General features: G+C 58.2%; 1 protein-coding gene across 1 annotated transcript in view; it reads left to right on the top strand.

Moving 5' to 3' along the window:
* Nucleotides 1-2,534: 2,534 nt before the first annotated feature.
* GLB1L2 (galactosidase beta 1 like 2) overlaps nucleotides 2,535-24,555 on the top strand; it is a 31,862-nt gene continuing 9,841 nt past the window's right edge. The window contains exons 1-7 of the mRNA XM_056121374.1: nucleotides 2,535-2,652; nucleotides 14,307-14,504; nucleotides 16,198-16,266; nucleotides 16,954-17,049; nucleotides 19,010-19,118; nucleotides 21,532-21,624; nucleotides 22,664-22,745. Of these exons, the coding sequence (XP_055977349.1) occupies nucleotides 2,567-2,652; nucleotides 14,307-14,504; nucleotides 16,198-16,266; nucleotides 16,954-17,049; nucleotides 19,010-19,118; nucleotides 21,532-21,624; nucleotides 22,664-22,745 (733 nt within the window). The 5' untranslated portion in view covers nucleotides 2,535-2,566. The remainder of the gene's footprint in view (nucleotides 2,653-14,306; nucleotides 14,505-16,197; nucleotides 16,267-16,953; nucleotides 17,050-19,009; nucleotides 19,119-21,531; nucleotides 21,625-22,663; nucleotides 22,746-24,555) is intronic.

Raw genomic sequence — 24,555 nt, forward strand, 5'->3', positions numbered from 1 at the left:
TGCTGTAGTCTCCCTCTCACCCTATCTGTTTTGTTTTCGGCCTCTTTAGTTTTGCTACTTGAGTAAACATTTGTGGAATGTCAGGAAAAGACCTCCCCACTACGCTCTGCATGTTTATGTTTCTATCAGCTTGACAAATTCAAAAGGACATACAAGTGGAGGAAATGCTTCGGATTTTCTTTCAGAAAAATCTCAGTTTTGTTGTTGAAATGAATTGGTTTGTGATGACTGGGAAGCTTATCTCAAATCTCGACCCCCACTAACATGTGGTCTATGCAGAAATGAAACAAATGGGCTAAGTAGAACAAAAACAAAATTTTAAGCCATAAGAAGAATAAGAGGCAGGGGCTGGAGAGATAGCACAGCGGGTAGGGCGTTTCCCTTGCACGCGGCCGACCCGGGTTCGATTCCCAGCATCCCATATGGTTCCCTGAGCATTGCCAGGAGTAACTCCTGAGTGCAGAACCAGGAGTAACCCCTGTGCATCGCCAGGTGTGACCCCCCCCAAAAAAAAGGAATAAGAGGCAAGCAGAAGGGAAGGGGTTAAAGGGATTGAATCTGTGGTGAAATACAGATTTTATTTTATTTTATTATTTGGTGGGGGTTTTGGTCACACCCTTGGTATTCAAGGGCTACCCCTACTCTTTGGTGGGGGGGATGATTGGGGTACCGTGCAGTGCTGAATATTGAACCAGGGCTGATACATGCCTTAACACCTGTACTATCTCCAGGTTCCTAGAATTGGATTTTGCACGGAGAAATCAATGTAATAAGCAGAGATGTGAATCTTTTGTTTGCTTGGGGGACATACCCAGCCATACTTGAGACACCAGGACTTTGTCTGTACTCGGGTTGCTCTAGGTGGTGGTTGGAGGACCCTGGTCCCCGGGATCACACTTTAGCTCCCACACGCAGAGCAGGTGTTCACCCTGTTAGCCACCAGTCCTGTCCAGATATTGACCTTTTGGGGGCACATTATCTCAGGGATCACTCCCGGTGGGGCTCAGGGGCCCACAAGTGGTGCCAGGAACCAAATTCAGGTTGGCCGTGGGCAAGCCAAGTGTCCTACCTCCTGTGCTGTCTGACACTCTGGCCAGATGTTGGTTTATTTTTAAGGGGAGGTCACAGCATGTGGTTAGGGCGGTGGTATTGGGGAACCGACTCTGGGTCCCCCCTACAGCCCCAAGTGTATATAATGATCCACACCTGAATTTTTCACTTTGTAGAAGTTGTAACAAACGGCAACTTCAACTTGAAAAAAGATGCATTTTCCATGAACATTAGTCTTTTCAGAATTCCATTTGCCTTTCTCGAAGAGAACTTTCAGAAAGTGAAATGTTGGAGGTCTTGGAGTCAGCAGGAGACTCCTGGAGCCCAGAATACTTCGATTCTCCTGCTCAGTGCAGCTCCTCTTCCCTGCCAACCTTACCTCCCTCTTCTCCCCCCATTCAACTGCGAAGTGCACTAAGCCGTAAAGTACGTGGAGAGGAAATTCCAGGCTGTCCTGGCTTCACACATGAGAGACCACTACCACCGTGTGCGTGTGTGTGTGTGTGTGTTTGTGTGCCACATGCAGCGGTGCTCAGGGCTTAATCCTGGCTCTGTGATCAGGGCTCGTTCCCCGCCGTGCTTGGGAGATCACACAGAGTACAAAGGCTTGAACTCGGGTCAACCCGTGCGATGCAAACGTCCTCCCCGCTGTGCTCTCTGGTCCAGCATTAAGATACAAAACAAAAATTGTTTTAAACTGCTTATTGGCTTTTAGGAGAAGAGATGTTTGACTTTAACCGCGTGGGGAGGAAGGTGACTCTCAGCGTTCAAAGACTGCCGGGGCTGGGCAGCTCGTTCGTGTTCAGGATTTCTGCACCTGTTTGCATCTTCTGTGCAGGAAAACAGTTTCCAAAACGGAGAGAGCTTCTCAGAGGCTGGGGAGAGGAAGCAGGGGGTTCAAGGCTGCTGGAAGCGCCCCGCCGAGGCCCCGCCCCGCTCCCGGGAGGCCCCGCCCCGTGAGACCCCCGCCCCGCCTCCGTGCGCGCCGGGCCCCCGGGCTCCCGGAGCGGCCCCCGCCCCGCCAAGGCCCCGCCCCTCCCGCCTCCCTGCGCCCGGCCTCCCGGCGCGGGGGCGGAGCCTCGGCCAGCAGCCAATGAGCGCCGGCGGGCGGGCAGGACTCCGCCCGGTTGCCTAGGCGCCCGGCGCGAGGCCCCGCCCCCCGCCAAGGCCCCGCCCCTCCCGCCTCCCTGCGCCCGGCCTCCCGGCGCGGGGGCGGAGCCTCGGCCAGCAGCCAATGAGCGCCGGCGGGCGGGCAGGACGCCGCCCGGTTGCCTAGGCGCCCGGCGCGAGGCCCCGCCCCCACGCCAAGGCCCCGCCCCTCCCGCCTCCCTGCGCCCGGCCTCCCCGCGCGGGGGCGGAGCCTCGGCCAGCAGCCAATGAGCGCTGGCGGGCGGGCAGGACGCCGCCCGGTTGCCTAGGCGCCCGGCGCGAGGCCCCGCCCCCACGCCGAGCCTCCCGCGCGGCGCTCGGAAAGCCTGGAGGTGGCGGCCGGGGTCCTGCGCGCTCCGAACCCGCGATGGCCGCGTGGAACTTGGGCCGGAGGCCCTGCCGCACGCTGGGGCTCTTGTTGCTGGTGGTCCTGAGCTTCTTGGTGCTCCGCAGGTGAGACCACCGCGCGCGCCCCGCCTGGCCCCGGGCACCCCGCCCCACGTGGGTCGGCGCCTCCGCCCCCTCCGGAGGGACGCGGCCCCGGGGTCCACCCGGGCGCGACCCGCGACCCGCCTTTCCCCGCCGAGCAGCGCGCGGTGCGGCTGCCGCCGTGCGCGCTGCTCGCCTGGAGACCGGCCCCTGGCGGCTGCAGCGCCCGGATCTGCGCCCCAGCTCCCCGAGGGAGGCCTCAGCTGCTCTCCCTGCGGGAGGGTGACCCGCCAGTCTTCAGATCCCTCCCCACCGGGCCTGGGGGCGCCTCTTGGATTTCTGGGTCTCAACTCCTCGGGGCAGTCCGGAGCCCTGCATCCTAAGTCCTGGCCCTGGATTCTTTTTTTCTTCTTCTGTGTTTTAGGTTCTAGGAGAACTTTCTCCCTGTGCGTCAGTCCCCAGCTGGCTCTGAGCCATCTCGCTCTCTTTTTTTTTTTTTTTTTAAAAAAAGTGGTAGAATGGTTCACCCATCGCCCAGGTAGGAGTCTAGTCCAGAACTTTCTAAATGGTGTATCTCTTTATAAATAGACACAGCCCTGACCCTGCTTTTCAGGTCGATGCCTGGCACTTTCCATATTCAAAGCATGGGTAGCACAGCGCATATCGGATGCTTTGGCAGGAGGCTTGATGTTGGAGAGGCTGAAGGCCGAGCTCTGAGCCAGGGCAGGCCCAGCACCCCTTGGCGCTACTTTTGGGACTGTTTTCCCCCTTTTCTGAACTTTCTGGTGTGGTCAGTGGGTTCTCGATGGAGATCAGTAAACTGGCTCTGCGTGGCTGCCCCAGGCCGGCTCTCAGTAGCCCTTCCTGGTTTACCCTGTTGTAGGGACTGAGGTTCCTTCTTTGATTTGGGAATAGTGACAGTGTCCTGGTGGTCTTGGGAAGAAGGAGATGGTGTCCCTGTCCCTCAGTTGTCCTGCAGCTCTCTTGCCCCGTGGCTGTGTGCTCCAGCCCCTCCTCTTTGGAGACTCTTGCTGGGGGCTGCGTGCTGTCCCTTGGGCCGCGCTGATGCAAGCCCCAGGAGATGAACTAAGCCATAGGCACCCCAGGGCGTATGAGAAGCCTGTGGCATGCCTGTGGGTGGGGCAAAGGCTGGCACAGTTCACACAGGCACTCAGGCCATGAGGGGTGTCCCGGGGGCTGGGGAGGACCCAGGTGGGCCCAGCCGGAGTTGGCGGACAGAGCAACGATATATGGTTGCACTTTGTCTTTGGTGGTCACTGAGTCCCTCGGTTGCACTTTGTTTTTGGTGGTCGCTGAGTCCCTCCGCAGTAGCTGCCCCTGGGGATGACTGGACCTTTCGGGGAGTGACCACAGAGTCTGGAGTGGCTGCACAGGCCAGGGGAACCGAACCTGTGTGCCAAGGGAGCCCTTTTGCTCTGGCTTTTCCGTTAGGCTGGGCGGGCAGAAGCCAGAGGAGCCCCAAAGCCACTTCAGGATCGTCTTTGAGACAGTGTTTGAGTGTCTTTTCCTGGGCCACCCTCACAGACCCTTTTTGCCCAGACCCTTCTCTTACTGGGCCAGGCACACGGCCGTGCGGGGACAGCTTTACCTTAGCCGGGACCATCATCGGGCATGGCGGGACTGGTGGCGGTGGCTGGGCTGTGAGCATGGCCATGGCCTTCAGGGCACCCCGTTTCTATGCCTGCGGCGGGCATGGGGACTGGACTGTGTCCTTAGTGGTCCTGTGGACACTGTGTTGGGCTGCTTTATGTCAGTCAGAACTGATCGATCACATTGTTCCCGAGAAAAGCAAGGGGCCAAGATGACTCTTGGTTTTCGGTTTTGGCTCCCGGATGGTGCTGGGGCTTCTCCCAGCAGTACGTGCTGGCTTAGGGCTTGGCGTCAGCGCGGCTGCGGGAATTGGACTCCAGGCCTGTGGGGCCTCTGCTGTAACCCTGAGCTGGCTCCCTTCACCCCTCTCTGCATAGGGGCCACACTGGCAGTGCTCAGGCACCCAAGGTCACTTCCCGCCGTGTCAGCCCTATGAGCACCGCAGGTGCTCAGAGGTGCTGGCATCCCTTGGCAGTGGGGAGAGGCTGGCCATGTCAGGCTGAGATTCCCCACCCCACACCAGGCCTGCGCTGTACCACAGAAACCGCAGGACCTGCGGAGCATGGAAACCTTGCCCAGAGGGTCTCGCAGACACAAAAGAGCTTGATCTGCAGAGCACTGCGGGTGGACGTGCTCCCCCCTGCAGGATCCTGCAGATTGGCCTGCAGGCGTCCATCAGCCCACGGCTTCGTGGCCCCTCTGCTCCCCCACCTGCACCTCTGAGTGTCACAGCCAGGCCACCCTCCCGTCTGGCTGCCAGCGGGTCTGGTGGAGTCCACGAAGCATGTCATGGAGAAGGCGTGAACTGCAGGCATGGTGCCTGCTGGCTGCCCTGGGCTGGCACCTGCTTAGGTGAGAAGCTTCACTGAAGCCCCATCAGGGCCCACCTGCACCTCCCGCCTGGGGCTCAGCAGACCAGGAGGAGGTGGGTGCCCCAGGTGCTCTCGTCACTCTCTGGCTTCTCGGGCCCAGCCCGCAGAGCCTCCGTGATAAAGGTGGGTGACGCAGCAGGACGGGGTTTCGCCCCGTCCAGGCCAGCCCTGCCTCTGTGGGGAATGCGGGCCACTTGCGCGTCTCCTCTGGCCCCGGAGGCCACTTTCTTTATGGGCTTCGCTGGTGCCAGGCTCGGCCCTGCTGGAGGCTTGAGTCATGGTCTCTGGAATGTTCCCTTTCATGTCCTGGTTGAAGTGCTGGCAGCTGGCACGAGCCGTGTTCGGTGCCTCTGGCCCAGGGCCAGAGATGCTGTGGGGGTTTAGGAGCCTGACCTGCTTGTGATCCTGGCACCATGCAGGATCCATCATGCCCTGCCTGGAGTGACCCCTGAGGATAGCCGGGTGTGGATCCCAAATCCAAACCAGTCCACAAAAAGCCCCCCCCCCCCACCACTCTATCAGTGTCTGACCCAGTGTTGGGGCAGTGGGTCACTGCAGGCCAGGAGGGACTGGAACTGCCCTGCGCAGGGCTGGGATTCTCCCAGACCAGGCTGTGGCAGTCGATGGTGGAGGCCCTGGGGACCCGGGAACAGGACTGTATGACATCCTGGCTTTGTGCATGACATCCAGAAATCTCTCTTTCCTTCTCTGCCAAGTCTGGGGACAGCAAAAGGTACAGATTACAAGCTTGTAGCGAGAGGACTTGGGGTCCTTGTATGCCCCGAGGGAAGGCCCTTGTGGGGTCTTCGTGTGCGTGTGCATGTACTTATGTGCACATGTGTATGATGCCTGTGTGCGTGTGTGTGCTGTGTGCATGTGTGTGTGCATGCCTCTGTTGTGCATGTGTGTGTGCATGCCTGCTTGTGCATGTGTGTGCTGAGTGCATTTGTATGTGCATGTCCGTGTGCATGCCTCTGTTTGCGTACATGTATGCATGTGTGTGCATTGTCAGGCATCAAACGCAGGCGAGAGCTGGCATGAGAGCCATGGTTTGGGCCCAGAGAGCCAGATCTTGTAGAACTCAGTGCCTGGACACCAGCTGCCCATCTCCCTGGGACTCTTGGGTTGCCCCCTCCAGCTCTGTCTGCTTTCTCTCCTCTCCATGGCCTTTGGCCTTGGCCTCTTCCTCTGATGTCACCCCCCCTCTCCGACCCCATCCCAGGCAGGACTTCTCTGGGACCCGAGGGCTTGGGCACGTGGGCAGTTGTTGCCCGACAGCTGTCACTGTACTGTTCCTTCAGACAGCAGCTGGTGAGTGGGTGTGCAGAGGGCTTCTTTGAGCTGGCGGCTCATGGACATGATGAAATTTTCATGGACATAAAGGACAGACTGTACCCCATACTGTTGGGAGGCCACTGTTGGGAGGGGGTTCTCCACGCCCTCGAAGCTGGGGTGTCCGTCACCCCAGCTGCCACGTCAGCCACAACTGCGTGTGTTGGGGCCCAAGAGGCACCTGTAGTACAAACCCTGTCTTCGAGGGTCTGGCCAGTTCAGTTCTGCTCCCACAGTCACTGACCCGAGGGGACATCTATTTTGAATCTCACTAGATGCTGAGAGCAAGTTGAGTGGAAATGGGTCAGAGGAAGTTGACTCCCTTTGCTAGAGTGCAGGAGGCCCTGGTCGGTCGGCAGAGGGAAAGTTGAGTATGTGAGGCCCGGGCCGTACCTGCGCCCTGTGAAAGCCAGTCTCCCTTACTCCTGTCCAGGCAGAGGATTTCCCTCTGTATCCTAGCCATTTCCTTCGGGTTCCACAGGGGCAGTGGCGGTGGCGGCCCAGCCACCAGGCGCCGTGGGCTGGACGGCAGCATGAGCACTGTTCCCTCTGTCTGTCTGGAGGCTGGAGGCCTTTTGATTCTGCTGCTGCCCATCTGTTATTCTTCCTGTTTGTTGCTGCGGGTAGTAGGAGTTTGTCCTTCTTTGCTAGGGCCCTGGGGTAGGGCTCATCTGTGCTTCTTCATGAGCTCCCTTCCTGCACCAGTTAGCAAATGTTGTCCTCGCAGTGACCAGCCAGTCCCAGTCTGGGGGCCTGGTCCTCTGCCTTCCCGGAGGCAGGGGTACCTGGACTGTAGGGGCTGTAGAAACGGCCACACCACCGTGCACCTGCTCTTGAAACTGCAGGTCCAAGCCCCATGGAAATGTTTCACGCTGTCCTCGCAAAGCCAGAGCACAGAGCTTGGACCCCTGCCAGAGATGCATCCAGGCAGTGCGGCCAGGCAGGGACAGGCCGCCCTTCCCTGAGCTGCAGTGCGGGGGCCCCAGAGAGTGACTGCTTGGGCACCCTTCAGGTGAGACACCTGGGTCAGGGAGCGGCCGGGCTGCGGGAGGACGCCTGCCTGCAAGTGCCGGGGTGCTGGGCTCCCCGCTGTGGGCGGAGATGTGCATAGGTGCCAGAAAGGCACTTCCTGGACTAGGCTGGCCTCGGGAGGGTCACCACAGCGTTGGCTTTCTGGTTTGGCTTCTTCCACAGCCTTCAGTTGTGCCTTGGCCCAGGGCACCGCTGGTGGGATTTGGGAGCCTTCAGGCCAGTCCATGCGGAGTCAGGAGCAGCAGGGATGCCTGGTCTGGGAGCTGACATTTCCAGAACCTTTCCTGCAGCTTCTCTGTCCCAGGCCCGGTTCATCCCCACCCTCGGCCGATCGGCCACTGTGTGAGCTGATGTGTCTCCATGGCCCTGTGGTCTCTGCAGGTCTGCCTGGGTCTGCCCGGCCTGTGGAGCAGCCGGTGTTGTGGTAGGAGATGGGGGCTGTGCAGTGGCAGGGGTCGGCCACCGGGGCCTCCTGCCTCGGTCCTTTCCACTATTCCCACAAGTCTCTTTCCCCCTGGCCCAAAAGGGAACAGGTGTGATGGGAATTGTGGAGGCTCCTCAGAAATTCTGCTGAGTCCTCTGGAGCCTTCTGGAAGTCTTCCACAGAGTAGGTAGTACAACGTTTCCAGGGGATGCTGGAACGATTGGGTGGGGGTTGGGGGGGGTGACGTAGTAACCTTGGGTGCAGCTGGGCACTTTCAGATTGTTCCCTCAAAGACGCTAAATTTACAGGGGCTTGTGTGGGATGTTTCTCCTGAAAACGGGGTGGGAGGCAACACCACTTGGGGTCTCTGTTCTAGACCAAACATGGCTTGGAGCAGAACAGACCTAGGCTCAGGTAGGGCTCGTGACCTGACCCAGTTACTCTTCTTTTTTTTTTTTTTTAATTTTTTTTGTTTGTTTTTATTAATGAAACACCATGAGGTACAGTTGTAGACTTACAAGTTGTTGGGTTTCAGTTATACAATGATCGAGTACCCATCCCACCACCGGTGCCCATTCTCCACCCCCACCAATCCCAGTATCCCTCCCACCCCCCCATCCCCCATCCCACCTTGCCTCTGTGGCAGGGCACTCCATTTTGTTCTATCTCTCCTTTTGGGTGCTGTGGTCTGCAGAAGAGACTTTGGGTGGCGATCATGTTCGGTCTAGAGTCTACTTTCAGCATGCATTTCCCATCCTGGGCGGATCTTCCCAGCACCCTTTATTTGGTGCTCCCTTCTCTATCTGAGCTGCCTTTGCCCCTACAATGTGCGGCTGGCTTCTGAGCCATGGAGTGAACAACCTGGTATTTATCACAGCTGCTCTTGGGTGTTAGTCTCTTATTTTGTTACTTTTATGTTACCCAGATCAATACAATCTTTCTATGTCTGTACCTCTCTTTCTGACTCATTTCGCTTAGCATGATATTTTCCATGTAGTGCCACTTGTATGTAAATTTCATGACTTCATTTTTTAAACTGCTGCATAGTACTCCATTGTGTAGATGTACCAAAGTTTCTTTAACCAGTCATCTGTTCTCCGGCACTCAGGTTTTTTCCATATTCTAGCTATTGTAAACAGTGCTGCAATGAACAAACAAGTGCAGATGTCATTTCAACTATACTTTTTTGCCTCTACGGGGTATATTCCCAGGAGTGGTATTGCTGGGTCAAATGGGAGCTCAATTTCTAATTTTTTGAGAATCGTTCATACTGTTTTCCAAAAGGGTTGAACCAGTTGGCATTCCCACCAGCAGAGGAGGGTCCCTTTCTTGCCACATCCGCACCACACAGGTTGCTTTTGTTCTTTTGAATGTGGGCCAGTCTCTGTGGTGTGAAATGATATCTCCTGTTGTTTTGATCTGCATCTCCCTGATGATTAATGATGTAGAGCATTTTCTCATGTGCCTTTTAGCCATTCGGATTTCTTCTTTGAGACCGTTTCTGTTTATTTCATCGCCCCATTTTTTGATGGGATTGGATGTTTTCTTCTTGTGGAGTTCAACCAGTACTTTGTATATCCTTGATATCAACCCCTTGTTGGATGTGTATTTGGAGAATATCCTTTCCCATTCACCGCAGAGCTGGGGATGTGGGCAACTGGGGGCAGGAAGGTTGCGCCCCAGGGCAGGAGGCAGAGGCCTGGTCTCTGCTGGGACAGTGGAGGCTGTGGGGCTTTCCCAGTGCTGGGTGGTGGCTCCCTGCCACAGAACAGTCAAGTTTGACTTTCTGGCAGTGACCTCCTTCCTGCATCCCCCTCTTTCCTTAGACTTCTCCTTCCAGTCACTTCCCTCCACAGTCACCTCCCTCCACAGTCACCTCCGTCCCTCAGTCACCCCCCCCCTTCACAGTCACCTCTTTCCCTCAGTCACCCCCCTCCACAGTCACCTCCTTCCCTCGGTCACTTCCCTCCACAGTCACCTCCTTTCCTCAGTCACTTCCCTCCACAGTCACCTCCTTCCCTCAGTCACCTCCTTCCCTCCGTCACCCCCTTCCACAGTCACCTCCTTTCCTCAGTCACCTCCCTCCACAGTCATCTCCTTCCTTCAGTCACCTCCCTCCACAGCCATCTCCTTCCTTCAGTCACCTCTCTCCACAATCACCTCCTTCCCTCAGTAACCTACTTTCCTTAGTCATGTCCCTTCTTCAGTCTTTATGCTGCTGAGCTTCTTGCCTGAGCCCTGGAGTTGAGTAATGGTCGGCCTCATGCTGAGGGCCTGAGGGGGTTAATGGCCATCTGTAGCCAGCTTCAGCTTCTCTGAAGCTCCAGCAGGGATCACTTCCTTCTCTGGTGGGTCCCTCTGACAGCAACTGTGTGGCCCTGTCTCCTGAGGATTAGAGACAGTCCAAGCACCGCGGCATGAGACTTAGGAGGGAGACTAGGCTTTCCACAGAGTTTGGAGTTTGGAAATGGCTGGACTGACAGAGGCAAAAGTTGTTGGTGCCTTTTGGTAAGCACCACCTGGAGAGAGTGTCTGTGAGGGCAATCAGGAGCTCAGGGCAGAGTGAGGGCCCAGGGGAGAGTGGGGCCAGGTGAGTGGGGACTCAGGTGAATGGGCACTCAAGGATGGTTGGGCGCTCAGAAGTGAGTGAGGACTCAGGAGTGAGTGGGGATTCTGGGGTGATTTGGGCACTCAGGGGTGAGTGGGGACTCAGCAGTGAGTGGCGACTGAGGGGTGAGTGAATGGAGACTCAGGTGAGTAAGGACTTGGGTGACTGGGGATTCAGGTGAGTGGGCACTCAGGTGTGAGTGGGGCCTCGGTGGTTAGGCTAAGGGCTTTGTTTAGGGTTTACTGAGTGATCTGCCTTGTAGGATCATGGACCCAGTTCATCTTCCCTGACTCTCAGCCCTGCCAGCTATGACTCGGTGGGTCCCACCTTGGAGGACTGCGCTATACCACACTGCTTTTCCCAGCATTGACAGTTTTGGCCCAGTGGCCGGTTATGACAGGCTGTCCAGGCGGGTTCCTCCTCACCTGCCCACAGCTGTTGCCCAAATTTGGTGCCGTAGCCGGGGCTCCTGGGAGCAGACAGGGGCTCTGAGGGGAGAAATGGCCCTGCCCTTCTCCTGGTTGTGGGAAAGCCCCGTCTAGGTTTGCAGGGGGACAGGGCGTGTTGCGTGATCCCAGTGTTTACTGGGCATCCGCATGTCTGCGGGGCTTCAGGCTCCACCCCTCAGGGCTGGGGCAGGTGAGATCCCCCCCGCAGGAATGTGTGCCTGTCCCAGGAAGTGGGCTCTCCCTGCCGCCTGCACTAGGGCACACATTGGAGACTGTTCTCTGGGGCTCTGGTTCGTGAAGAAGGATCATTACGGGGTGGTGGTTGCTGTATTTTGTTCTCATTGTCTTTAAAAACTGTTTATGTGACAGTGGCCAGAATGATAGTACAGTGGATGGAGCATTTGCCTCGTACATGGCTGACCAGGTGGGATCCCCAGCACCACATATGGTCCCTTGAGCACATTCAGGAGTGGTACCTGAGTGCGGAGCCAGGAGTAACCTCTGAGCATGCTAGGTGTGGTCTGAAAATGAAGAAACAAAACCAAACTCACAAAACCACCAAACAGAAACCAAGTTGTACGTGTGTGTGTGTGTGTGTGTGTGTGTGTGTGTGTGGTGTCTGTCTGTATGTGGTTTGTGCATGTGTGTGGGATGTGTGTAAGGTGTGTGTGTAGTGTGTATATTTGTCTATGTGTGGGATGTGTACATATGTGAGCAGGTGTCTGGGGTGTATATGTGCAGGTGTGTGTGGTGTGTGTATGTATGTGTAGCATGTGTGTGAGTGCAGGTTTTGCAGATGTATGTGTGCAGGCCTGTGTATGTATTTCTGTTGTGTATATGTGCATATGCATATATATGTATGTGTGCAGATGTGTAGCTGTGCAGGTGTGTGTATGTCTGTGTGCACATATGCAGGTGTGTGTGTGCATGTGGGGGGGATGTTGTCCCACTGGATTCTCAGTGGGCCTCTGATGTTTCCAGTTTTTAGCTTAAGTGCTGTAGCCTCATACTTTTCTAAGTTATGTTTGGAAGTAATGTTGGCCACAGAGTGGGTTGTATCGATGTTGGGGGTAGGGACACCACCCCACGCCTTCCTCCAGTGTGTGGACACCCTCCCCTGTGGTCCCCTGGGCCCTGCACCTGCTCCGTGGCCCCTTAGTCTGAGGCGAGTCTGAAGGTCTGTCCTCCGCGAGCCTGCTCCCTGCTGCCCTGCTCCAGGCTGTGTGACGCCCTCTCGTTCTCCATCCTCCTGACGTGCCTCCTAGTCCTGCCCATGCTGTTTGGGCCCAGGCTTCCTCTCCCTAGGCTGCATGCAGACCGACCCCCTGGGACCATCCCCAGGTCTCGGGCGCCTGGCTGCGTTCAGCTGTCGTGTTGTGAGTGGCGCCGCAGTCAGCATAGGCGTGCCAGTAGGCAGAGGCAGCTCTGGTGTTGGGTTTCTGAGACGTCTCCATGCTGTCTCTGCAGGGCTGGCCAGTGTCCACTGCCCGCGAGTGAGGGGCTCTCCCTGCGCCCCGGGAACTGGCTGCTTGTGCCTCTCTCACACATGCGCTTCTCCCCGCCGCGACCCATTGGCCTTTGGACTGGCACTTCCCTGGTCATGGTGTCGAGCGTGTGCTGGGCCTGGGCGTGTTTGGGGCAGTGTCCGTGTAGCCATTCTCCCCAGTTTTTGATCGCGTTTTTGTTGTGAACACTTCATGTAGCTTGCACACTCGCCCTCTGTCAGGTGTGTGTGGAGCAGACCGTTTCTTCCGCTCTGCGGTTTCTGCCTCAGTTGCTGGCTTCTTTCATGATCCGGAAGCTCTTGAAGCTGGTGCAGTCCCTTTGGTCACTGTGGCTTCGGTTCCTTTGTGGAGCTATGTCACCGAAGCCATCTCCAGCTGATACCCCTCCTGCAGCGAGTAGCTTTTGTTTTGTTGAATGTATTTTATGACCTGAGCCAAACTTGTCAGCCTTTTATCCATTCTGAATGAGCTTGTGTTCGGTGTGAGGTGGGGGCCAGTTTTCCCAACATCATCTACCTAGGGAGCACGTTCATTTCTGTTCTGATGCCCCTCACTCACCCCCCTCATCCTCCCTCCCCCCATTCCTCTTTCCCTCTTTTGTCCTCCCTGAGGTACTGGTTGGCCCCTTGAAACACACTGGGGGGCCTCGAGGGCTCGTGTCCCTGGCCGTGGCCTAGTGACTGAGCGTGGGCCAGAGTCTTTACAGTGCTCGTTCTGTCCTGGTTCTTGGGCGAGAGGGGCCATGGGTTCTGTCCAGGGCAGGTCTCCAGCCTGATACTACCTGCAGCCCACACTGACCAGTGGAAACCCCAGTGTGCATGGGTGGTCTGGGGTGGGCACCCCGGCAGGACCCGGTAGGTGAGGGACGGGCCACACGGTGCTTTCGCAGGGGTCCTGCAGAGATGCTGGAATTGTACTGTGGCCAGAGGCTTGGTAAGAAGCACTTGGGGGGACCGGGGGACCCTCCGGGCAGGAACAGAGGAGCATGTGGGGGAAGGACCAGAAAGTACATGGGGGAGGAGCAGGGAGCACGTGGGGGAGGAGCAGGGAGCACATGGGGGAGGAGCAGGGGATATATGGGGGAGGAGCAGGGAGCACGTGGGGGAGGAGCAGGGAGCACTGTGGAGGAGCAGGGAGCACATGGGGGAGGAGCAGGGAGCACTGTGGAAAAGCAGGGAGCACTGTGGAGGAGCAGGGAGCACGTGGGGTGAGAACTTGGCTGCTGACAGATGTGAGAGCAGGACTCTGACCTCCCTTGAGCTCCAGTCAGGTCAGTTCTGGGCAGAGTGTGCCCCATGTTCTGTGTATCCCTACTATGTCCCCGTGTGTGCCCCGTGTCCCCACATTCCTTGTAAGTGCCCCATGTCCCTGTGTTCCCATGTCCCCTGTATGTGTCCTGTCCCCACTGTGTCCCCGTGTCCTGTGTCCCTGTGTGTACCCAAGGTCCTAAGTTCCCATGTCCCTTTTGTCCTCTGTCTGTGCCCTGTGTCTGTCCAGCCAACCCCCCTTCAGAGAAGGCCACGCTGATGCGTCTCTGAGCCAAGCTGCCTCTACTCGTGTCCCCCTTTGCTGGCCGGCCACAGAGGTCAGAGGGGCTCCTTGCAGTCCTTGCCCCTTGTCCCCCACAGTGCCCCCAGCTGTGGGTCCCTGTGCTGAGTGTGTCTGTCTGCTCATTCCTGCGTGACCTGGAGGGGCCGTCCGTGGGGGCAGCGTGTGTGGGGAGGGTCTCTCCTCCAAGTGCCCCTCGCCAGAAGGGAAGGCCGAGCCCTGTGGAGCCCACATGGCTTCTCTGCGCATGGGCACCTGCAGATGCCCGGCCCTCCCTGACGCTTCTCCTCCCTGCAGGCTGAACTGGCCGAGCACGCTGCCCGCGTGGCTGGGCTCCCGGCAGAGGGGCCTGCGGGCTGTCGGGCAGCACTTCCTGCTGGAGGACTCGGCCTTCCGGATCCTAGGGGGCTCCATCCACTACTTCCGCGTGCCCAGGGAGTACTGGGTGGACCGGCTGATGAAACTGCGGGCCTGTGGCCTGAACACCCTCACCACGTGAGTGCCTGCCAGGCTGTCCGGGGGGCAGGGGTACAGGGAGCCCTGAGCAGCCCAGACCTGCGTGACCGGACAGAGGCTGCGCAGGAGAGCTCTGTCCCCGCAGCACCCCATCCGCAGGGACGCACAGAGCAAGGGCAGCAGTGGGCAGAGGAGCCTGGCAAGGAGCCAGGTGGTGGGTGGGCACTGCAGTGTCACAACAGTCTGGAAGCTTCCAGACTGTTCCAGGGGGCCCCACTCCGGGTGCTGCTCCTGGCCCAGCATCACTCCTGGCAGTATTCAGCCAGCTGGTGCCAGGGATCCAACTCAGGGTGCCGGGCCTGTGGTCTGCCACCTCAGCTTGTTCCCGCCCTCTTTTGAGAAATCAAAATCAGGTCAGCCTGGGTTCAGAGGTCTGACACCCCATATGGTCCCAGGAGCCCCTCTGGGAATGATCTCTGAGCTCAGAGTAGGGAATAAGCCTTGAGCACTGCTGGGTGTGGCCCCAAAACCCAGGGTTTCAGTCAGCATTGATTATAGCACTACAAGGCATCAGGTGTACACCCCTGTGGGATGCACATCTGTGAGAACTGCAGTGTCTTCATCCTTTGTGGGAACTGCAGTGTCTTCATCATCTGAGGGAACTGCAGTGTACTCACCATCTGTGGGAACTGCAGTGTACTCACCATTTGTGGGAACTGCAGTGTACTCACCATCTGTGGGAACTGCAGTGTACTCACCATCTGTGGGAACTGCAGTGTACTCACCATCTGTGGGAACTGCAGTGTACTCACACTCCAGGTGCTTCTGCTAAGTGTACTCTGTGAGCCCCCTGAATGCACTGACGAAGTTCCCGTTATTGTGCACTGCACCAGCTTCCCCACCCAAGTCAGTCATGCTTTTATAAGGGATGCCCCACAGTGTCCACATGAGTAAGGACAGTGGTCACCCTAGATGCCATCTGATGCTGTCCTCCTTTACCCCAGTTTCCCTCGCAAAGCTGCTGCTCAGCCCCATGGGCCCAGACAGGTGCCCGCATCTCACCCCAGTGCATCCCAGTGGGCAGAGCCGAGGCCATGGGTCCTGATTGCAGACAGGACCCATGGGACGCAGCCCTTCCCTGTGTGCCCAGGCTCCTGGGCTCCTGCCCTGCCCCACAGCTTCGAGCTTGTCTGGGGAGCCTGAGGGGTCCCCCCCCATCAAAGCAGAAGATCCAGTTTTGCTTCCCAGGGATACTCAGACAGGCCCCACACTGTAGGTCAGAGGGCGCTCCAGCAGCTGGGGTATCTGGGATGACAGCAACCCCTCCCCACTCCTCACAGAGCTGGCCCCATCCCCACCTGGCTTTGGGGTGCTCTGAGGAACCCGTCCCGTGGTTTGCTCTCCCCTCTTGAGTGTCTTCCCTGGGGCGTGGATTCGTTTTCTCAGGCAGAGAGAGGGAGAGAGGGGGAGGCAGGCTGGGGGCACTCACCCTCGCTTGTTGGGGTCCCCTGACCTCAGGAGACCCCCCCCACACACACATACCGCAGACTCGCCCTGGATTTCAGGCCCTAGGGCTCCTCACTTAATCCTGATGGTGACCTAAGAAGGACCTTTGCAGCCTCCTGATGGGTTCAGGGACTCAGAGCAGAGAAGGTGACTGGGAGGTGAGGGGGCGTGCAGTGTGCCGCTCAGATCAGGCATGATCTTCCCTCTGTTCGGTTCTCTCTGACAGCTACGTGCCCTGGAACCTGCATGAGCCAGAAAGAGGCAAATTTGACTTTTCTGGGAACCTGGACCTGCAGTGCGTGTTTGGGGTTTGGGCAGTCAGGACCCAGGGGAACTCAGGGGGACCAGGGGGCAGGCTGGGAGCACTCAGGGGTGCAGGGGGCAGCACCAGGGAATCGGAGGTGAGGGGGACAGAGGGGTAGGCCCACAGGGACTCAAGGGGTACAGAGGGGCAGGGGCAGGGGCACTTGGGGGTGCAGGGGCAGGGCCTGGGGGAATCAGGGTGCAGGAGGCAGGTTGCAGATACTTGGGCAGGGGGCCATGCTCCAGGGGGGCTTGGGCAGCACAGTGGAGCAGGCCCAGGGCACTAGGAATGGAGGGATCTGGACCTCTGGGATCCAAAAAGAGCCGGGCTGCACCCTCATACGTGGCCCACGTCAGTTCTAGGGTATTGGCGCTGCCCAGTTCCCAGAGCTGCTCTGCAGTGGAAGCAGCCACGGGATGGGGACAGCAGGAAGGGACAGCAGGCCTGTGGGTCAGGTCTGGGGCTGTGGGTCAGCTCAGGGCCTGTGGGGGCCAGAGAGATAGTACAGTGGGGAGGACGCTTGCCTCCCCCGGGTGCCCAAGCCTTGCAGGATCTGGGCTGGTGCCATGGGGACCTGCTCTGGGGCGGGTCCTGCTGCCCTAGCGGGGGGAGGGGGGAGCCTGGACTAGGAGGGGGCAGCGGGCACGGGCGCCCCGAGCGCTGACACTGTCCCTGCAGGGCCTTCGTCCTGATGGCCGGGGAGATCGGGCTCTGGGTGATCCTGCGTCCAGGCCCCTACATCTGCAGCGAGATCGACCTCGGGGGCCTGCCCAGGTGAGCATGATGGCAACCTCCCCCGACTTGTGCCGGACACTGGCCAGGGTGGAGCTGACTCCCCAGGGAAGGCCGTCTTTCTCTCTGTGAAGTTCTGCTGGGCCACGCAGGACCTGGGGTCCAGAGAGATAGTACAGCAGGGGGGGCGCTTGCCTTGCGTGAACCCAACTTGGGTTTGATCCCCGGCATCTCATATGGTCCCCAGAGCCCTGCCAGGAGTGATTTCTGAGTGCAGAGCCAGGAGTACCCCCAGAGCACCTCCAGATGTGGCAAATAAAATCAAACCAAAGCAAATCAAACCAAAACGAAAAACCAGAAAAGGAAGGTGGGCCCAGAGGGCTGTGTTGTAGGGGACGTCACAGCTGTCAGTCTTGCTCCACTGGACAGCAGTGAGCAGGGATGGCCAGGTTGGTGGCGTCGCACTGCCGCAGGGTGGGGCCAAGTCCTGGCATTTCTCTGCTCCCACCTTGGGACCATGGCCAGTTTCCTTCATTACTCTGACCAGTCGGTACCATGGTCAGTTTCCATCAGTGCTCTGACCAGTCAGTACCATGGTCAGTTTCCATCAGTACTCTGACTAATCAGTACCATGGTCAGTTTCCAATTGTTACTCTGATAATCAATAGTGTGATTAGTTTCCATCTGTTACTCTGATCAATCAATAGTGTGATCAGTTTCCAATTGTTACTCTGATCATTCAGTACCATGATCAGTTTCCCCTCATTACTCAGACCAATCAGTACTGTGGTCTGCCCATGGAAGGTTGCTGGTCAGCGCTCTGCCCAGCCTGACAGTGCCCTGCAGCCAGCCCCTGCGAGGGCAGGGGGTCTCATGGTTCAGTGGGACGTGGCTCCCTCTCTCATGCCAGCGGCCTGTTCCCTCTGGCTCCCTGCACCTGGGGGTGAGGCTTCAGGGTCACCTCCTGCGGCTGTGCCCCGGGGTCAGTCCTGTGAGTCGCCTCTGAGCTGTGGAGCTGTAGGCGGGCCTCCTGGGGGCCTGTGGTGTCCTGCTCCCTAGAGGTGGGTCCTGGGCATCTGCTGGGCTGGACTGGGGGCTGGCACCAGGTGGGGTTCCTGGAGTGAGGGGCCAGGCAGGCGAGCGCGGGTGGCGCATCCACACTTGTGTGGGAGTGTGTTCAGGAGGCCCGTGTCGGGCCCAGAGGAGCAGCAGAGCCCGGCGTCAGGAGACGGGCGCTTTCCCCAGGCTTCACGCGAGCTGGAGGACTCCCGAGCTGCCCCGGCTGCCCGTGCCCCTGGGCCTGGTTGCATCTACCCCCAGCTCCCAGCGCGGGCCCTGTGCTGAGCCCCAAGTATGCTGGTGCCCAGGAGATGCTGGCATAGCCCCTGCCCCATGAGCTGAGGTCCTGGAGTGAAAGCTTGAAGGCTGGGGACCCTGCACGGACTCCCGCTCTGCTGGGACACAGTCCTGCCCCCTGGGGTCCCTGCATAGCCCCCCCCCACTCTTCTGGGACGCCATGACCCCCGCCCCTGGGGTCCCCACATAGCCCCCCCCACAATTTGCCAGGACACTGTGACCCCGCCCCCGGGGTCCCCATAGGGCTCTCCGTGATCTGCCAGAACACCACGGCCCCCACCCCTGGGGTCCCCACATAGCCCCCCACGATCTGCCAGGACACTGTGACCCCCGCCCCCGGGGTCCCCATAGGGCTCTCCGTGATCTGCCAGAACACCACGGCCCCCACCCCTGGGGTCCCCACATAGCCCCCCACGATCTGCCAGGACACCATGACCCCCACCTCTGGGGTCCCTGCATGACCCTTATGCTCTGCTGGGAGACTGTGATCCCTCCTGCCAGGGTCCCTGCACGTTCCCCCCCGCCCCACCCACACTCTCTGCCAGGACACGGTGATCCCAGCACTGCAGCCGAGTCAGGACTCAGCACTGAGAGACGTCTGTCTGTCCGTCCATTGGCGTCTCCCTGAGCTGCCCCTTCCTTCCAGCTGGCTGCTCCAGGACTCCAACATGATGCTGCGGACCACCTACGCTGGCTTCACCCGTGCTGTGGACCTGTACTTCGATCACCTGATGGCCAGGGTGGTCCCTCTGCAGGTGACGCTCGGCTCCCCGGGGCACCCGGGGGTCCCTGAGCAGGGCCTCCTCCCGCCCGCTCAGTGGGGCCGCCTTCTCGTCACCCGCCGTCCTCCCTGTCCCCTGCAGCTGTGTTCTACCATGGGACAGACAAGCTGCAGGCTCACAGATGGAGATGGGAAATGCCTGCAGCTCACTGCTTGGCGCTCGGTGCTCAGTGCTCAGCAGTGCCGTTGGGCGTGGGGGCCTCACTCATGGTCTGGGGCTCAGGCTGACAGTCTTAGGAGCTTCTTGTGGCACCTGGTAGTGCCAGGGATTGAACCCGGGGGTCCCCTGCGTCCCGCTGGGTGCTTTCCTTGGGAGCAGCACTTTCCTTGTTGATAGATAGCACCTGACGCCTCATTGGTACCTGAGAGCTGTGTTTTAGCACCTACAGAAGCTGCAGAACATGGGTTCCAACACATGGCGGGGGGAAAGTCTCCTAACACTGCCTTGAATGCCCGAGTCAGGAAAGAGGCAGGGGAGGGAGTAACGAGCCCAGTGCTCAGAACAGCCAGGAAGGTGCCCTCCTTTATGGCACGATTGTCACGTGCTCCGTGTGATGACTGCAGAGAAACCGCCATAGAAGCTGTGACTGTGCAGAGAAACACGTGATGCCGAGGAGTCGGTCCATAAAGGAGGTTCCTGGCCGCAGTCCACAGGCAGGCGCTCAGGGCTGAGCGTGCGAGTGCCCTGGCTCGGTGTGTGGGGGCCACACCACGCACGCATGCAGTTCCCACCGTACAGGGGTGCCACAGAGGGAAGGGAGGGCACAGTTGTGGAGTAAGAGAAGTGCCCAGGGGTCAGAGTGCAAAGTATTCCCATCAGCAGCCAGAGGGGCTGTTGATCGAGTTGAGGTCGGCAACAGAACCAGGACACAGTGGGCCTGAGGATGGTTGATCAGACTGAGCCTTGCTTTCAGGGGCCCTGGGTTCAATCCCCGGCACCCACGGTTCCCTGAGCACTTCCGAGAGTCACCCCCAAGCCCCCAGTCAACAGAAAACAAGGCCTTGGGTGACATTTGATGCTCAGATGGATAAGGAACAGTAAGGACTGATCAGGTTCAGAGTGTGCTTGGGGCCTGCCCCAAGGAAGAGTGGGTCGTTCGTGTAACCTGTGTTGGCTGTAACTGAGTGGAACTGGCCTCTCATGTGCCACTCGCCACCTTGCTGCTGACTGCGTGGTCAGGGGTGAGCAGCGAATGTACCCCAGGCAGGCCGCTGGGGGACCCTGTGGTTGTCGGGGACCAAACCCAGGCCGGCTCTGTGCCAGGCCTTCCCCAGTGTCCCTGTCCCTGGCCCCTAGGCCCGTTTTGAGATCGTTGTCTTGGTGGCTGGATTTGGGAGTTCTTTGAATACTCCTGTATCAGTCTCTCTCTTTTTTTTTCTTTTTGGGTCACACCCGACAATGCTCAATGGTTACTCCTGGCTCATGCACTCAGGAATTACTCCTGGCAGTGCTCGGGGGACCATATGGGATGCTGGGAATCGAACCCGGGTCAGCCGCATGCAAGGCGCTACCCACTGTGCTACCGCTCCGGCCCCTCCCATATCAGTCTCTTAGCAGGTAGTTCTCCTCACTCGGAGATTTGCGTTGTCACGGTGTCCTTTCTTGATGAAAACTGTAAAATTCTAATTAAATCCAACAACTACTTTCCCCCTTTGTTCTGGTTGCCCGTGGTACTGTATCCAAGAACTCACTGCCAAATCCAGGATAGTGAACTTTCTCCTTTATGTTTTCTTCCAAGGATTATATTCATCGTGCAAGCTCATTCTGTATTACATGATTATTTTATCAGCGAATTTTCACAGATGGCCGCAAGATGGGGCCTAGCTCTCTCTCTCTCTCTCTCTCTCTCTCTCTCTCTCTCTCTCTCTCTGTCAGCATGGAAATGTCCTATTCTCCTCCCACTACACGTGAAAAGATCTAATTCTGGTGGGTGGGTCTTGGTGGTCTTGCAGGCAGCTGGGGTCAGGGGACGTGCTCCTACAGGTCGCTGGGGTCAGGGGCGCCTTCTATAGCCTGCCGGAATTGGGGACGTTCTCGGGCAGCTGGGACCAGGGGTGTGCTCCCCAGACTCGGGTCCCTGCAGGAGGGGAAGGCCCTGGTGTTCCCTTGTGACAGCTCTGTAGTGCTCCAGGGAGGATGTGGGTCTGTGGGGGAGGCACTCCTGATGGTCTGCATTTGGAGGGCCGTGAGTCTCCGCTGGCCCCTGGTCTCACTCTGGACCGTGCCTGGACCTGGAAAGCAGCATCCGCCCGCAGCCCTTCCTGTGCTGTTTTGGGGCGACATGTGCCCGGGAACCCCGTCCCCCGAGGCCCCTCCTAGTCCCTAGCCGAGAGGTTTGCTGCCCCCTGGTGGGGACACACAGCCCCGACAGCCTCTCTGTCCCCAGTACAAGCACGGAGGCCCCATCATCGCAGTGCAGGTGGAGAACGAGTACGGCTCCTACAACAGGGACCCCGCCTACATGCCCTACGTCAGGAAGGTAAGCTGGGCCGCGTCGGATGCCTCTGCTGCGTCTCTGGGCTCAGGAGTGACCAGAAGGTCGGGCTGAGGAGGAAGGGGTCGGATGACGGTTGGCTGGGAGGATGCAAATGCTTCCCGAGAAGCCTTCGCCCGCTTGCAGCTCAGAAGTGCCTCGTGGTTTGTTCTTGTGTTGGCGACTTTTTTGTGTGGGGACAGTGCTTGGGGCTTTGGGGCTCCTCCTGGCGGTGCTCAGGCCCATTAGTGTTCAAGAGCCACCAGGACTCCCCAGGGCATGGGACCCCGGGTGCCAGAGGTCAAACCCAGGGCCTTGCGTGAGAGAGGTGGTTGCTGTTCTCCTGGGTTCCCTTCCCAGGTCCTTCCTCTGGGGAATTTTTTCTTTTTGGGTCACACCCAGCAATGCTCAGGGGTTACTCCTGCCCTGCACTCAGGAATTACTCCTGGCGGTGCTGGGGGACCATACGGGATGCCGGGATCAAACCCGGGTCGGCCGCGTGCAAGACAAACGGCCTCCCTGCTGTACTATCGCTCCGGCCCTCTGGGGAGTTTTTGAGTCCCTTTCCCCCCAGACATGACTATCAGACTCTCTGGGAAGGGGGCTGGAGACAGCATCCGGGTAGGGACTGCCTTGCAGGTGGCCGAGGCTGCTTCATGCCTGGCACCTCCTGGCCAGCACAGCCCTGCTTCCTCGGACCGCGCTGCTGGCCTGGCTGACTGGGAACCGTCAGAGCATAACTGGGTGGCGCCCTCCCCCAGCAAAGTCTCTTGGGGATGGTAGGCTTACCGCTGTGGTGCTGGTGAGGACGGGAGGACCCAGCTGCAGCGCGTGGTCCTGGGGAGGGCAGGGCTGACCATGGTCACTCTGCAGGGGAAGGCGTGGGGCAGGGCCGTGCCTGGCTCTGAGCTTCGTCCCTGCAGTGAGGGACAAGCGAGAGTATTTTCGTGCCCGGGGGGCTTGGCACTGCTGTCAGGAAGGGCCCCATACAGGCGTCCTGTACCTGGGCAGGGCCCCACCCCTGTGCTACCCTGTCCCTCTGCAGGCCCTGGAGGACCGGGGAATTGTGGAACTACTCCTGACCTCGGACAACAAGGATGGCCTGAGCAAGGGTGTTGTGGACGGAGGTACCGTGTGGGGAAGGGTGCGGAGGCCACCCGTGAGGCTGCAGGATGCCTGCTGGGGCCTGGGTCAGGCGGGAGAGCCTCGGTCCCGGTCTCCTGCCCTCTCAGCAGGGCATCCCAAGACACCCCTAGATCAAGGAGGCCGACTGACCCCAAGCCCACCCGTGTGTAGCATGTGGCTGCCATGCCCCAAGGCCAGGCCGTTACTGTGATGGGCAGTTGGCTGGCCAGTGCGGGTGGGCCTTTCGGGCCCAGGGCACTGTGCTCTTCTTTTTATTTATTTTTTAATTTATTTTTAAATTTTAATTTATTTTGTTATTGAAATAGTGTTTATTGTGATTAAAACACATAAACCCTCTTGCTTTTCTCTCTTCCTTGGAGAGGAAAGAAGGTTTAACATCTATGTTTTCCAAAACATTAATTTTTTAATTTTCCCCTTACACTTTCTATAGACACTGTGGTTTACAAAGTTCATGATCATTTGTTACAGGCATTCAATATTCCAGCACCAATCCAACCATCATTATACCTTCCTTCCACCATTGTCTTCAATTTTCGCAACCTCTCATTAAGCTGCCGTCAGTAATTTATACTGCTTTCTATCAATAATTTGCTAACAGAATGATCAAAGAATATTTCTTAAAAGAAAGTGAAGATTGTAACTCATCATGGAGCTAGTAAGCACTCATGTAAGAGATTACTAAGGTGTTACAGGTTAAACATTCGGTGTCTGTATTTTGTTAATTGAGATTGGTTGCCTCCTTCATTTCATACATCCCTTCTAATTTGGTGTGCTACTCCTGGTTTACCAGCGTTGTAGATGCAGTGATAGAGCTGGAGTTAAATTTTCAACTGGGTGGTGGCTTTGTGTGTGTGTGTGTGTGTGTGTGTGTGTGTGTGAGAGAGAGAGAGAGAGAGAGAGAGTGAGACTGCCAGGGCTTCCAGAAGTGCAGGGAGATGCGGGGAGGTAGCCATTCCCGACTCCGCGAAAGCCTGGAGATTTCAGTCACAGAGCCTGCGTAACTGAGTTTTTTAGCAGGTTAATTTCTGGGTGAGGCTCTTCCCTAGCAGTGGAGTCCAGCTGGGAGCATGGCAGTGATTGTGGAGTGTGGCAGTTTTCCATTGCCGGGCTCTGTTTGAGCAGGCACTGTGTTCACCTGCTCCTTTGAGGTCCGAGACGACCCAGCCTTGGGCAGGGTCCCAAGAATCTCTGCAGCTGGTTGATCTCTTTCTAGATTTGTTTATGAGTCTCTGGATCGTGGCTGGTGAGTGAGCAATGTGGTGCTGGAGATGGGTCATGGGTGGGACTCACCATGCCCTCCTCGCCTCTCCTGTCCTGCGGGCACTGCCCACACGCTGCCCACACACAGGTATCCCAGCCCTGCCCTCCCCGACCGCTCCCCGTGCTGCTTCCCCACCCTGGACCAGGGCCACAGCTGCCTGTGCCTCTCAGCTCTCTGTGGGCACCTCCCTCGTGTCCATGTCGCTGCCCTGCTCTCCCCTCCAGCCTCCCACCCCCTTCCCCCAGCCTTGCCCTGAGACCTCCCATTTGAACTTGGTGCCTCCGGCCCATCTGCTGCTGTTCTCAGCCCCCATCATTGTTTTTCTCACCTGCCCCCCAGAACTTATACTGTTTTTTCCCCCCACTCAGGAGAGGAGAGGACAGCCCCTGCCCTCTGCCCTGAGAGTCACTTCCCCTCCACGTGGGCCCACCTGCTGGTCACTTCTTTTCATGCAGGTCACTTCTCCCCTGCTGGTCACTTCTCTCCATGCAGGTCACTTCTCCCCTGCTAGTCACTTTGTCCCCTGCTGG

The sequence above is a fragment of the Sorex fumeus genome, unplaced genomic scaffold (assembly GCF_029834395.1).
Source record: "Sorex fumeus unplaced genomic scaffold, SorFum_2.1 ptg000001l, whole genome shotgun sequence".
Lineage (NCBI taxonomy): Eukaryota > Metazoa > Chordata > Mammalia > Eulipotyphla > Soricidae > Sorex > Sorex fumeus.